At 49.0% G+C, this 15,591-nt stretch overlaps 1 protein-coding gene across 2 annotated transcripts in view; it reads left to right on the top strand.

Annotated features, from left to right (window-relative positions):
- Positions 1-15,591, top strand: part of LOC140189267 (pecanex-like protein 3) — a 122,196-nt gene that overhangs the window by 35,346 nt on the left and 71,259 nt on the right. For both annotated transcript variants that reach the window (XM_072245962.1, XM_072245961.1), the window contains exons 8-11: positions 319-488; positions 3,211-3,307; positions 8,471-8,606; positions 13,289-13,449. In XM_072245962.1, coding sequence (XP_072102063.1) covers positions 319-488; positions 3,211-3,307; positions 8,471-8,606; positions 13,289-13,449 — 564 coding nt within the window. The remainder of the gene's footprint in view (positions 1-318; positions 489-3,210; positions 3,308-8,470; positions 8,607-13,288; positions 13,450-15,591) is intronic.

Raw genomic sequence — 15,591 nt, 5'->3', positions numbered from 1 at the left:
AATAAATCCCCTCCCACCCCAGCTTGCCTCTTCACCCACCTTTCCCCTCCGAGCCACAGAGCCCAACTCGGTGTCGAATTCCTGACCACTGTGACTTTCCTCTGGTAGTCAATGGGCCGCAATTTCATTTTGCCCTTGTATGCCATTTGCATGAAATCTTTGGGCAATGCTGGTTAAAGGTGGTGTGCTCACTACCAGGGAGGGTAGAGAGAAGGAGAATGAGGTTACACCCGGTCCCGCTCCTCCTGAGGAGCCTTGGGATGCCACGCAAGCCCCCCGCTCTGCCTTGACCACGTGCCGATCTCTCCTTCCGTGCAGCCTGCAGGACATCCAGCGGAACCGCGCAGCCTCCCAGTCCCGCACACACGGGCTTCCGGCAGCCCTGCATTTTGCCAGCTCACTGCTGTTACCACGAGGCCCCGTGCACGAGGCTTCCAACTTCGACGACACCTCTGAAGGGGCCATCCACTACTTCTACGACGAAGCTGGTAAGTACTCTCCAACTTGAAGGACTGGGTTCGATCCTCAACTCTTCAGAATCGGGTTTAATATTACTGGCGTGTGTTGTGAAATTTGTTGTTTTTGTAGCAGCAGTTAAATGCAATATGTAATAAAAACTGAATTATGTTAAATGTGTATTAAATATGGATTGCAAGAAAGTAGTGAGGTCGTGTCATAGATTCAACGTCCATTCAGGAATTGAATGGCAGAGGGGAAGAAGCTATTCCTAAATCGCTGAGTGTGTGTCTTCAGGCTCCTGTACCTCCTTCCTGAGGGTAACAATGAGAAGGGGGCATGTCCTGGGTGGTGGGGGTCCTTGATAGTGGATGCTACCTTTCAGAGGCACTGTTCCTTGAGGATATCCTGGATACAATGGAAGCTAGATTTACAAGGATGTTGCCTGGGTTGGGGAGCACTCCTTATGAGAATAGGTTGGCCTTTTCTCCTTGGAGCGACGGAGGATGAGAGGTGACCTGATAGAGGTGTATAAGATGATGAGAGGCATTGATCGTGTGGACAGTCAGAGGCTTTTTCCCCAGAGCTCAAATGGCTAGTACGAGTGGGCATAGTTTTAAAGTGCTTGGAAGTAGGTACAGAGGAGACGTCCGAGGTAAGTATTTTTTTTCATGCAGAGAGTGGTGAGTGCGTGGAATGGGCTGCCGGCGGCAGTGGTGGAGGCGGATACGATAGGGTCTTTTAAGAGACTTCTGGAAGGGTACATGGAGCTTAGAAAAACAGAGGGCTATGGGTAAAGCCTAGGTAGTTCTAAGGTAGGGACGTGTTCAGCACAGCTTTGTGGGCCGAAGGGCCTGTATTGTGCTGTAGGTTTTCTGTTTCTCGTATCCGTGATGGAGCCTATTGAGTTTTCAACTTTCTGCAGCTTCTTTTGATTCTTTTGAAGTAGCCCACCCCCCCCACCCCCCATACCAGATGGTGTTGCAGCCAGTTAGAATGCTCTCCACGGTACATCTGGAGAAACTTGCGACTATCTCTGGTGACATGCCAGGTCTCCTCAAACACCTAATGAAATATAGCCGTTGTTTTGCCATCTTTGTAGCTGTATCGATATGTTGGGTCCAGGTTATTTCCCAGGGGATGTTGACATCCAGGATCTCAAAATTGCTCTCTCTCCACTTTTGGTTCCTCTGTTAGTGAACTTGTTGAATGTTGAACTTTGAACTTAGGACATCACAGCACAGCAACAGGCCCTTCAGCCCACAATGTTGTGCCGAGCTCATTAATCTAATACCTTAAAACTGTGAGATATAGGAGCAGAATTGAATCTCCTCCGCCATTTCATCATGGCTGATCCATTTTCCTCTCTGCCCCAGTTTCCTGCCTCTCCCCGTATCGCTTCATGCCCTGACTGTGACAATGGATTCCTCAGATTCACCACCCTCTGGCTAAAGAAATTGCTCCTGATCTCCGTTCTAAAAGGGCGCCCCTCTGTTCTGAGGCTGTGTCCTCTGGTCTTAGACTCTCCCACCATTTGCATGAGCCTAATAGTCATAGTTATAGTCATACTTTATTGATCCCGGGGGAAATTGGCTCTTACCAGGCTCTTACAGCGCTAGTGATCGGTGGTTGGGGTTCAATTCCTGCTGCTGTCTGTAAGGAGTTTGTACGTTCTCCTTGACCGCGTGGGTTTCCTCCGGGTGCTCTGGTTTCCTCCCACAGTCCAAAGGGCGTGCAGGTTAGGGTTAGTGAGTTGCTGACGTACTCCATTGGCGCCGAAAGCCTGCACCACTTGCGGGCTGCCCCCAGCACATCCTCGCGCTGTGTCAGTTGCTGACATAAACGATGCATTTCTCTGTCTGTGTGACAAACTAGTCTAAATGTGCACTACTTTGGCAAGACCTCTGGGAATACTCCGTGCAATTTTGGTCGTCTTCCTGTGGGGAAAGATTTAATTCTCTTGGAGGCAATGCAATCCAGTTTTTGCAATGGAGTCCCTAAATAGGGGGGACTGTCTGATAGAAGAATGCAAGGGAGCAGGAGCAGGAGTCGGCCCCCTGCCCAAATTTAGCCAGGCTCCTGAGCCCTCAAGTTTGTGGATTACCTACCTCCATTTTAAATATTTTTAAAACTCCAGTCTGCGCAATCCCTGAAGCTGGGAAAACTCCACAGAATCAACACCTTACATGAGAAGGAACTTCTAAGTTGCCTTTACCCTGAAACCACGACTGGGCTTTCAGCATTTTCCCTCCGATGAAAACGTCTCAGCATCTACCGCTCAGCGGCCATTCTATTTGGTGCCTCCTGTTGTGTGTCAGAATGGGGAGGAAACGTGATCTAAGTGGAGGAGCCACCTCCCCTTCCTGTACCATAGGAAATGCATGCCACTTGCTTTAATTTTACCAGTGGCACAGTAGCGTTGTGCTCGACAGCACCTGCAACCCAGGTTCGGTTCCTGTCACTCCCTGTAACCGCATGGGTTTCCTCCGGGAGCTCTGGTTTCCTCCCACATTCCAAGGCGTATTGGTTATTAGGTTAATTGGTGGCACAGGTGTATTTGGGCAGCACGGGCTCACTGGACCAGAAAGATCTGTTACCATTCTGTATCTAAATAAATTAAAATAAATAAGAACTTACTGCAGTTTTTTTTTGATCCTTTGTACTCACCCACCCGGCAAGGTTTTTTTTGGCCCGGCTGCCGACCTCGTACCTAACTTCTTTTTTTTCCCTCTCTCCCCCCCACCCCCCAAACAGGTGTCCGCAGGTCCTACACGTTTGGCCCGACAGGAGGAGGCTACGAGAATCCAGTGGGGCAGCAAGTGAGCCTGGAGCACGTCAATAACAATGCATGGCAAGTTAACCCAGGCACTCCTGTCCTTCCCCCACTTGGTGGCCCCACCAGGTTTACCTGCCCCCTGTGTATGCGCCCCCCCCACCTCATCAGTTTAAAATGTTCCAGTGCTGATTCATTACAATTTTCACTTGACGGTGTTCAATAGGTTCATTTCATGTAAGAGAAATGTATACAATATACATCCTGACATTCCGTTTCTTCACAAACATCCACAAAAACAGGAGTGCCCCAAAGAACGAATGACAGTTAAAACATTAAAACCCAGAAGCAGCAGCAAAGAAACGACTCCCCACCCCCACCCCCACCCCCACCAGCAAAAAAGCATCAGCACCCTCCACCAAGCACTCAAGCATGCAGCAAAGCATCAGTGAAGACTCAGACTTGCAGTACCCAAAGACTACTCGTTCACCCGGTATTCGACATACCATGGGCTCTCTCTCTCTCTCTCTCTCCCCCCCAAGGGAGAAAGGGGTGTCCCATTTCACGTTAAATCCTCGTTAAATCAATTTTCAAACGAGCCCGCCTCTTCACACCTGTGGAAACAATCTGGTGCTGTTTCTTCTGCTACAGACGACAAGAGCCGAATTTATTTACCAGATACACTTACTGTATTGTTGGATGATTGGGAAGCTTTTAAGATCCAACAAAAGGCAACTAAAAAAGCTATAAAAAGGGAAAAGATGAAATATGAGGGCCGACTAGCCAATAATATGAAGCGGGATACTAAAAGTTTTTTCAGTTATATTAAAAGTAGAAGAAGGGTGAGAATTGATATTGGACCACTGGAAAGTGATGCTGCTGAGGTAGTAATAGGGTCAAAGAAATGGCAGATGAGCTTAATGGGTACTTCGCATCTTCGCTTCAATGGAAGACACTAGGAGTTTGCCGGAGGTCTGTGAGTGTCAGGGAGCAGGAGTGAGTTCCATTGCTATTACAAAGGGAAAAAGTGCCAGGCAAACTCAAATGTTGTAAGGTGGTAAGTCATCTGGACCAGATGGACTATATCCCAGAGTCCTGAGAGAGGTTGCTGAAGAGATAATGGATGAATTGATCATGATCTTTCAAGAATCACCTGATTCTAGCATGGCCTCAGAGGAATGGAAGATTGCAAATGTCACTCCACTCTTTAAGAAGGGAGAAAAGAAAATTATAGGCCGGTTAGCCTAACCTCAGTGGTTGGGAAAGTGTTGGAGTCTATTACTAAGAATGAGGTTTTGAGGTACTTGGAGACTAATGATAAAATAAGTCAAAGTCAGCATGGTTTCTGTCAAGGGAAATCTTGCCTGACAAATCTGTTAGAATTCTTCGAGGAAGTAACAAGCAGGATGGACAAAGGAGGGGCAGTGGATTTCATTGACTTGGATTTTCAGAAGGCGGCCGCACATGAGGCTGCTTAACACGATAAAATTCTGTGGTGTTACAGGAAAGATTCTGGCGTGGATAGAGGAATGGCTGACAGGCAGGAGGCAGCGAGTGGGAATAAAGGGGGCTTTTCTGGTTGGCTGCCAGTGACTAGCGGTGTTCCTCAAGGGTCAGTATTGGGACCGCTGCTTTTCACATTATTTGTCAATGATTTAAATAATGGAATTGATGGCTTTATGGCCAAGTTTGCGGATAGGTGGAGGGGATGACAGTGCTGAGAAAGCAATGTGATTGCAGCTGGACTTGGACAAACTGGAAGAATGGGCAAAAACGTGGTAGATGGAATACAGTGTTGGGAAATGTACGATGATGCATTTTGGTAAAAGAGACAATAGTGCGGACTATTATCTAAATAGGGTGAAAGTTCAAACATCAAAGGTGCAGAGGGACTTGGGGGTCCTCGTGCAAGAGTCCCAGAAGGTTAATTTTCAGGTTGAGTCTGTGGTAAAGAAATGCAATATTGGCATTTATTTCAAGGGGAATAGAATATAAAAGCAAGAAGATAATGCTGAGGCTTTATAAGACACTCGTCAGACTGCACTTGGGAGTATTGCCAACAGTTTTGGGCCCCATATCTTAGAAAGGATGTGTTGTCATTGGAGAGAGTCCAAAGGAGGTTCACAAGGATGATTCCAGGAATGAAGGGGTTAATATGTGAGGAGTGTTTGGCAGCTTTGGGCCTGTACTCGCAGGAATTTAGAAGAATACGATTGATCTAATTGAAACCTACCGAATGTTGAAAGGACTAGATAGGGTGGATGTTGGGAGGATGTTTCCTATGGTGGGAGTATCCAGAACTAGAGGGCACAGCCTCAAAATTGAGGGGCGACCTTTCAGAACAAGGCTAAGGAGGAGGATTTTTAGCCAGAGAGTAGTGGATCTGTGGAGCGCTCTGCCACAGACTGCGGCGGAGGCCAAGTCCGTGCGTATATTTAAGGCGGAAGTTGATCATTTCCTGATTGGTTGGGGCATCAAAGGATATGGAGAGAAGGCAGGGTTGAGTGGGATCCAGGATCAGCTATGATGAGATGGCAGAGCATACTCGATGGGCTGAATGGCCTAAATCTTCTCCCGTGTCTTATGGTCTTAAGACCCGGGAACAGAATTAGGCCATTCAGCCCATTTCATCATGGCTGATCCATTTCCCTCTCAACTCCATTCTCCTGATTTCTGCCCGTAACCTTTGATGCCCTGATTAATCAAGAACCTATGAATCCCCACCTTAAAAGTACCCAATGACTTGCGTGGCACAGCAAAGAATTCCACAGAATCTCGTCTCTGCCTACACAGTCATTTTTCTCCTCTCTCTTCCAAATGGATGTCCTTCAATTCTGAGGCTTTGCCTCTGGGCCTGGACTCCCCCATTAGAGGAAACATCTTCTCCATATCCACTCTATCCAGACCTTTCAATGTTCGAGTGTTTCAATTAGATTAATTCAACCCCCCATTTTCCTAAACTCCAGTGAGCACAGATCCAGAGCCGTCAAGTGTCCTGGAATGTTAACCCTTTTATTTTTGGGATCAGTCACGTGACTCTCCTCTGAACTCTCCAATGCCAACGTATCCCTTCTTCTTGGATAAGGGGCCGAAGCTGCTCACAATGCTCCAAGTGCGGCCAGACCAGTGCCTTATAACACCTTAGCAATAATTGTTGTTTTTGTTTTCTAGTCCTCTTGAGATGAATACTATCATTGCGTTTGCCTTCCTTACCACTGACTTTAACCGCAAGTTAATCTTTAGGGAACGCGCACAAAAACTCCCAAGTCCCTCAGTACCTTTTGAGTTTTGAATTTTCTCCCCATTTAGAAAGTAGTCCATGCCTTTATTCCTTCTATCGAAGTGTATGACCATGCAAGTCCCTACATTATATTCCATCTGCCACTTTTTTGCCCATTCCCCCAATCTAAGTCCTTCTGCAGTCACCCTGCTTCCTCAGTACTTCTCCTTGGAGTGACGGAGGATGAGGGGTGACCTGATAGAGGTGTGTAAGATGATGAGAGGCATTGATCGTGTGGATAGCCAGAGGCTTTTCCCCAGGGCTGAAATGGCTAGCACGAGAGGGCACAGTTTTAAGGTGCTTGGAAGCAGGTACAGAGGAGATGTCAGGGGTAAGTTTTTTACGCAGAGAGTGGTGAGTGTGTGGAATGGGCTGCCGGCAACGGTGGTGGAGGTGGATACGATAGGGTCTTTTAAGAGACTCCTGGATAGCTACATGGAGCTCAGAAAAATAGAGGGCTATGGGTAACCCTAGGTAATTTCTAAAGTAAGTACATGTTCGGCACAGCATTGTGGGCCGAAGGGCCTGTATTGTGCTGTAGTTTCTTTATGTTTCTGCTACCTGCCTTCCACATATCTTCGTATGGGCCACAAACCTGGGCACTAAACAGTCACTTCCTTCAACCAAATCATTGACATACAACGTGAAAAGAAATGGTTACAATACTGACCCCTGCAGAACACCACTACTCATTGGAAGCCAACCAGAAAAGGCTCCCTTATTCTCACTCTTTGCCTCCTGCCAATCAGCCTCTGCTTTATCCATGCTGGTATCTTTCCCATAATACCATGTGCTCTCAGTTTGTTAGGCAGCTCATATGTAGCACCTTGTCAAAGGCCTTCTGAAAATCCAAATAAACAACATCCACTGACTCTCCTTTGTCTATCCTGCCTATTATTTCCTCAAAGAATTCCAGCAGTTTGTCAGGCAAGATTTCCCCTTTAGAAAACCATGCTGTCTTTGGCCTGTTTTGTCCTTGGCCTCCAAGTACCTCAAATCCTCACCCCTGATAATAGACTCCAACAGCTTTCCAACCACTGAAGTCAGGCTAACTATCCTATAATTTTCTTTCTTCTGTCTCTCTCCCTTCTTAAAGAGTGGGGTAACACTTGCGATTTTCCAGTCCTCAGGAACTATTCCAGAATCTGGTGATTCTTGAAAGATCATTGCTAATGTCCAGGATCTCCTTCAGTCCATCTAGTCCAAGTGACTTATCTATCTTCAGACCTTTCATCTTCCAAAGCACCATCTCCTTACTAATCAACCACAGTCACTTCTGCCCCCGACATTCTCTTTTTTTCTGTCATTCTGCTAATGTTGAGAGTGAAGACTGATGCAAAGTACTTACTCAGTTCGTCTGCCATTTCTTTGTCCCCTTGCCCTTCCTCCACGCCAGTCCGTCACGCTTTACAGTCTGCTGTTTGAGCGGTTTCTCCAGTGCACCCTCCAGAGGTGTCACACAGTTCGGGAACCGCTCCCCTGCAGTGCTTGCGCGCTGCACGTCCCTGTTCGGGCCAGCGCACGATTGATTCTTGGGCGTTCCCAAAGGTTTGCCAGCACGGTGTTGCGTTCTAGGTTGGGTGCGGCAGTTACACAGCAAGATCCACGTATCTGGGGACGATCGGTTGGCTCAGGAACCTTGGGGAGTCCCATTGCCCACCTTCGAACAACCATGGGGATTTTGAAACGTGTCCCGAAGCAGGTGATCTATTGATATGAAAATGGAGGGTTACGTAGGAGGGAAAGGTTAGACTGATCTTGGGGCAGGCACAGCATTGTGACCTGTACTGTGCTGTGATGTTCTACGTCCTAAAGACAGCGCCTCTGATGGTCCAGTACTCCCGCCGTGTTACACACAGCGCATTGGCTGGGCTTTGGGGTAGGGCCCAGGGCGCTTCTGACACTTTGACCAATTTCAGTTGTGTTGACTGTACTCTTTCTTCCTTTTGTTGGAAATCTAGGGATCACCACTCGCACTCTTCCAGCTTCACCTCGGCCGACGCGCCAGAAGGGATGCCAGCACTGCCCCTCCTGCAGCCCCGGCCGGTCGTGCTGCAGGGAATGCAGGTCCGCAGGGTCCCGATGGAAATTCCTGAGGTAACAGCGCCACGCCGTGTTTCCTTTCGCCCCCCTTCTCCCTCCCCACCCTTCACTTGCTCAGGTCCCTGGGTCCCTTGACCTTGTGGAAGAGTCCACCGTCGTTGGCAGCCGAGCACGATGCTTCACTCACCTCAACTTCGAACAGATTGCGCAACCTTCAAAGCTCACTTTCAAGGGCTCCGCAACCCGTATGAGGAGCCTTTGATGGCTCCAGGCCTGTACTCACTGGAATTAAGAAGAATGAAGGGGGAGCTCATTGAAACCTATCGAATGTTGTAAGGCCTTGATAGAGTGACTATGGAGAGGATGTTTCCTTTGGTGGGACCAGAGGACACCGCCTCAGAAAAGAGGGGTATCCTTTTTGAACAGAGATTAGGAGAAATTTCTTTAGCCAAAGAGTGGTGAGTCTGTGGAATTCGTTCCATGGGTAGCTGTGGAGGCCAAGTCAATAGACAATAGGTGCAGGAGTAGGCCATTCAGCCCTTCGAGCCAGCACCACCATTCACTGTGATCATGGCTGATCATCCACAATCAGTACCCTTTTCCTGCCTTCTCCCCGTATCCCTTCACTCCGCTATCTTGAAGAGCTCTATCTAACTCTTTCTTGAAAGCATCCAGAGAATTGGCCTCCACTGCCTTCTGCGGCAGAGCATTCCACAGAACCACAACCCTCTGTGTGAAAAAGTTTTTCCTCAACTCCGTTCTAAATTGTCTACCCCTTATTCTCAAACTGTGGCCTCTGGTTCTGGACTCCCCCAACATCGGGAACATGTTTCCTGCCTCTGGCGTGTCCAATCCCTTAATAATCTTATATGTTTCAATCAGATCCCCTCTCATCGTTCTGAATTCCAGTGTATACAAGCCCAGTCTTTATGTATATTTAAGGCAGAGGTTGACAGATTCTTGATTAGTCAGAGCATGAAGGGATACTGGGAGATGGCAGGAGTTTGGGGCTGAGAGGGAAAATGGATCAGCCATGATCAGACTCGATGGGCCAAATGGCCTAATTCTGCTCCTATATCTTATGGTGTTATGGAAATACGAATACAATAGACCTTTTAAACAGGAGATGCTTGAAACGTGGGGCTTCTCTTTTGTGGAAATGTGTAGTCTATGAGAGAGGGCACCAAAGCAGGCCCCTTGGCCTATTAAATCAGCGCTGACTATCAGCCGCACTTTTACGCCAGGGGTTCCCAACCTGTGACACCTTGCTTAAAGATATTGGTCCATGGCATTAAAAAAAAGGTTGGGGACCCCTGCTTTGTGCTAAACCAAGAGATTCTACACATACAACACCAAAAGCTGGAGGATCTCAGCAGGTCAGACACCATCTGTGGAGAGGAATAAGCAGTTGACGTTTCAGGCCGAGGCCCATCATCATGATTTTGCCTGACCTGTTGAGTTTCTCCAGTATGATGCTTTTTTTGGGTGTATTAGAATAGAATTTTACAAAGGACCGTACAGGCAAACTGACAAACACCAATGGCAAAGGAAGAAAAACCATGCAAATAAACATAAGCATTAAGAATAATGAGTGGCGGGGTGGAGATACGTCTCTACCAAAAGGAGGTGAGAGGCGCTCCTTCCATCTGCTAGCCTGCAGTTCACCCTTGCGCAAGGCGTAGCACCTGCTTAGCCCCCCGATCAGGGTCACGTGAAGCCGTGGGAGCAGGTGATGGACGGTTGTATGAGCAGCCGGTGCGGATCACAAGTCCTGGTTATGCGACCACTGATGCCAGGCCCAGAAGGAGTATTGATAATGTCTGGGGGTCACCCGTCTACACTGCCCAGAGGAAGGCAATGATAGACCACTTCTGTAGAATCACATGCCAAGATCGGTTATGGTCATGGATAAGACAGCGATTGCCCACGTCATACAACACAGCACAAAATGATAATGCCGATCGTAAAGCGTGCTTAAAAGTGAGAGTTCAGGTCGTAGGATGAGTTCGCAGCACTGATCGAAGCTGTCCACGCTCGCCGAGGAGCCTGATGGTTGTAGGGTTGAGCAGATGGACAGCGTGCGAGTGATGGTTGAGGATGATTGTCGGCGACGGGAGAATTGGCACCTCCAAGAGGGCAGATTGAGGTTATTAATACCCAGGGTGTAAGTACCATGGGGCCGGCTGGTGGTATAGTGCATCAACACTGGACTTCAGGGCAGAAGGTTCTGAGTTCAAACCCAGCCGGGTCCCAACCTGGGCAGCGGCAGTATCTGTGCGGAAGAAAGGCCTGGCAATCTACTTCCGTATCTTGCCATGGAAACCCTATGGACCCTGAGGTCACAAAGAGTCGGACTCAACGACTGAACAACACCACAAGTACCATGCTGTCCTCTCCAATAGTTCTGGCTCTCCGAGGTTGCCACACTATGCCTCAGCCCTGGCACCCTCCCCTCCACTGGCACCCGTCCGCCTCTCTGACACCAGCCCGGCGAGTTGGATCGAGTCCCGGGGCGGAAGGTGAGCGCCGATGTGTGCAAGTTACTCTCCGACAGGTGAACTGGTGTACTTCTCCCAGCCCTTGTAGATCCTAGCGCCGGTGATCAGAAGGCTAGAGTTCAGTTCCCCCTGCTGTCTGTGCAGTCTCCCCGTGACCGTGTGCGTTTCCTCTGGAAGCTCATTCCAAAGATGAGTTAGAGTTGGCATGTTACGTTGGCACGAAACATGGCGACACTTGTGGGCTGCCCCCAGCACATCCTTGGCCTGTGTAGGTCGTTGATGTGAACGATGCATCTCGATGTTCATGTCACAAATAAAGCTCATCTCTATCTTTTCCTTCGTTCCGTCCTGCGTACACCGTGACGTTGGGCACACCGTGTAGATAGTGACGTGGGACAGGCCCCTGCCCTTCCCGTTGTACTCCCCCCATATGGCATGTAATGTGACTTGCGTCAGGGGCCGATGATAGAAAGACGCAACAGGCAAACGGGCCCTTCAGCCCGTTTACACGGATCCTAGATCATTCCCATTTTACTTTTTCGATATTCCTGTCAACTCCCCCCACATTCTGCCTCTCACCCACAGACTGGGAGCATTTCACGGTGGCCAGCTGTCCCACTGACCCATGTCTTTCGGATGTTGAAAAAACCATTGCACCCAGGACACCCCGCGTGTTTGTATAAGACCACAGAAGCAATAACGGGCCACTCGACCCATCGCGTCTTCTCCACTATTTGGTAATGGTTGATTTATTATCCCTCTCAACCCCTTTCCTTCCCTGTGCCTTTAACCCCCAGTTAAAGCGAGAACAGTTCAAGGTGATTTGCCAGATCGCTCTTTCTGTGTGTTCTCAGACAGCTGAGGGCAAAGTCCGACTCAGGTTTGACATCACTGACGACTGTCGTGAAATACGTTGATTTGCAGCACTGGTACAGCACAATATGATTATGAAGACACACAGTTCTCTTTTATTGTCATTTAGTAATGCATGCATTAAGAAATAATACATTATTTCCTCCGGTGTGATATTACAAAACACAGGACAGACCAAGACTGAAAAATCTAACACACCCACATAATTATAACATATAGTTACAACAGTGTAACAATACCATAACTTGATGAAGAAGTCCGTGAGCACAGTAAAGTTCAAAGTTTCTCAAATGTCCCACATCTCACGCAGACAGGAGAAGGAGGAAAAACTCTCCCTGCCATGCCGACCACAATCTGACTCTGAGTCATCTGAAAACTTCGAGCTCTGATCAGCTCTCCGACACCGAGTACGGAGCACCATCTCTATCCGAACGATTCGACCTCCTTCTCGGTCGCCGAAAGCAGGCAAGGCCGGGGATTTTGAGGCCTACCCTCCGAAAGATTCCCGACCACACAGTAGCGACAGCAGCGAACGGGCGTTTCAGAAATTTCTCCAGATGTTCCTCTGTGCTTTCATGTCCATTCTCCATCAAATCAGAATTGTCCACGGCCCCGATTTAACAGATACAATATCATTTTTCACCGGAGAGTTGCGCACACGCGGCGCGCCGCTATCTTCTCCTCCCGTAAAAAACGGGAGAAGAAGATGTAAAAAATGCTATAAATTACAGTAAGAAAGATGCACTCAGACACCACTCTATTAATGGAGGTACATAATAAAGTGGCCACTGAGTGTATGTTGGTGCTGCAGCCCAGCCACTTCAAGGTTTGGCGTGTTGTGCATTCTGAGATGGTCTTCTGCACACCACTATTGTAACACGTGGTCAATTGAGTTACTGCCGCCTTCCTGTCAGTTTGAATCAATCTGGCCATTCTCCTCTGACCCGTCTCATTAACAAGGCGTTTTCGCCCACTGAACTGCCACTCCTGGGGTGTTTTTATTACAATTCTCAGTAAACTCTTGAGATTATTGTGCATTCAAAAAAAAAAAAAAATTCCAAGGGTAACAGCAGTTTCTGAGATACTCAAACCACCCCGTCTGGCACCAACAATCATTCTACAGTCAAAGTCACTTAGATCCATATTCTGATGTTTGGTCTGAACAACAACTGAACCCCCTGACCGTGACTGCATGCTTTTATGCACTGAGTTGCTGCCACATGATCGGCTGAGTAGACATTTAATAAGCAGGTATACCTGCTGAGCGACTCGCGTTCCTGGTTTGGTTCACTGTCCGTTCAGAAGCCTAATGGCAAATCAAGACACCAATCAAATAACGGTTGCTTCTCTTTTTAACGTTCCCAGTTAGATTTTCTGGACCAGGAATCGCTGCACGAGTCCCAGGAGAACACGCTGATGATCGAGGAAAAGACCAGGAACAAGCAGTATTACAAGTTCTGGCTGCTGCCCTGGAAGTGGACGCGGATTCGCTACGATCGATTGGCTTTGCTGGCCTTGCTGGACAGGTTAGATGGGTTGGGTCCCAGTAACACCCCGCAACGTTCCCCCCACCACCTCCACTGCCGTGCCTCGCAGAATCAGAATTAGGTTTATGATCACTCTCTGGGTCGGACACAGCGTGAAGCTCCCTCTACCCATCACGCACTCCTGGGGTCAGACACAAAGTGAAGCTCCCTCCACACTGTCCCATCACACACTCCTGGGGTCAGACACAGAGTGAAGCTCCCTCCACACTGTCCCATCACACACTCCTGGGGTCAGACACAGAGTGAAGCTCCCTCTACACAGTCCCATCACACACTCCCGGGGTTAGATACAGAGTGAAGCTCCCTCCACACTGTCCCATCACACACTTCCGGGGTCAGACACAGAGTGAAGCTCCCTCTACACCGTCCCATCACACACTCCCAGGGTCAGGCACAGAGTGAAGCTCCCTCTACACAGTCCCATCACACACTCCCGGGGTCAGAAACAGAGTGAAGCTCCCTCCACACCGTCCCATCACACACTCCCATCACACACTCCCGGGGTCAGACACAGAGTGAAGCTCCCTCTACACAGTCCCATCACACACTCCCGGGGTTAGATACAGAGTGAAGCTCCCTCCACGCTGTCCCATCACACACTCCCGGGGTCAGACACAGAGTGAAGCTCCCTCTACACAGTGCCATCACACACTCCCGGGGTTAGATACAGAGTGAAGCTCCCTCTACACCGTCCCATCACACACTCCCGGGGTCAGACACAGAGTGAAGCTCCCTCTACACCGTCCCGTCACACACTCCCGGGGTCAGACACAGAGTGAAGCTCCCTCTACACCGTCCCATCACACACTCCCAGGGTCAGACACAGAGTGAAGCTCCCTCTACACAGTCCCATCACACACTCCTGGGGTCAGAAACAGAGTGAAGCTCCCTCCACACCGTCCCGTCACACACTCCCGGGGTCAGACACAGAGTGAAGCTCCCTCCACACTGTCCCATCACACACTCCCGGGGTCAGACACAGAGTGAAGCTCCCTCTACACCGTCCCATCACACACTCCCGGGGTCAGACACAGAGTGAAACTCCCTCCACACCGTCCCATCACACACTCCCGGGGTCAGACACAGAGTGAAGCTCCCTCCACACCGTCCCATTACACACTCCCAGGGTCAGACACAGAGTGAAGCTTCCATCTCACATTCCTGGGGTCAGACACAGTGAAGACATCAAGGGACAATGCCTGAGAAAGGCTGCGTCCATCATTAAGGACCCCCATCACCCAGGACATGCCCTCTTCTCATTGCTACCATCAGGTAGGAGGTACAGAAGCCCGAAGACACACAATCAACGATTCAAAAAAGCCTCTTCCCCTCTGCCAGACGATTCCTAAAGGGACATTGAACCCATGAACACGACTTCACTTTGCTTTTCAATTACTTATGTTTTTGCACTTTTTTATATTTACTGTAATTGAGATATTTATTTTATTTCCACTCCCCTCTTTTTTTTTGCTTTCTGTATTATCATGCATTGCACTGCTGCCACAAAGTTAGTAAATTTCACGACACATGCTGGTGATGTTAAACCTGATTTTGAGCGGCCGAAGGCCAGGAATTCCCAGAAGCTGGTGAAGATGTTCCCCCTTCCCAGGGAAACGTTGTGAATATTTTTGAGATGCTTCCTGTGTCTACCTGGTTACATCCTCGTGCCGACAGAGCTCGCTCTTGTGGTAGGAGTCCGATGTACCGACGACACAGAGTGACCCCAGCCTCAATGTTGGCAACGTTGTCCCAGGAGAGGATGCCGACGCGGATTTGATTGCCCTGCCGGCAGGTGTTTTAGGGGCAACTTTGGTGGCGCCTGTCCAGTGCTCCGAGGAGTCTGCTGCCGGTCGTTATTGCCTCAAACGTGTCGAGAAGGGCAGGGCTGCTGCTATCCAACTGACCATGGGTCAGTATGGATTATCTGGGCTGAAGGGCCTCTTTCTGTGCTGTGCATCTCTGACTCTTATTAGCTGTCCACTGATGCTGCCTGGCCTGTTTCCAGCATTTTTCCATCGTTTTTGTCGGAGCTACATTTAGGCCAGACTGAGCGAAAATGGGGGACTGCCTTCCCGAAAGAACATCTGAGGCCGTTTGGTTTCACAACTTGATCAACGTGGC

The sequence above is a fragment of the Mobula birostris genome, chromosome 28 (assembly GCF_030028105.1).
Source record: "Mobula birostris isolate sMobBir1 chromosome 28, sMobBir1.hap1, whole genome shotgun sequence".
NCBI lineage: Eukaryota > Metazoa > Chordata > Chondrichthyes > Myliobatiformes > Myliobatidae > Mobula > Mobula birostris.
Note: the sequence above shows the minus strand (reverse complement) of the source record. Positions and strands in the feature narration are given on the sequence as shown.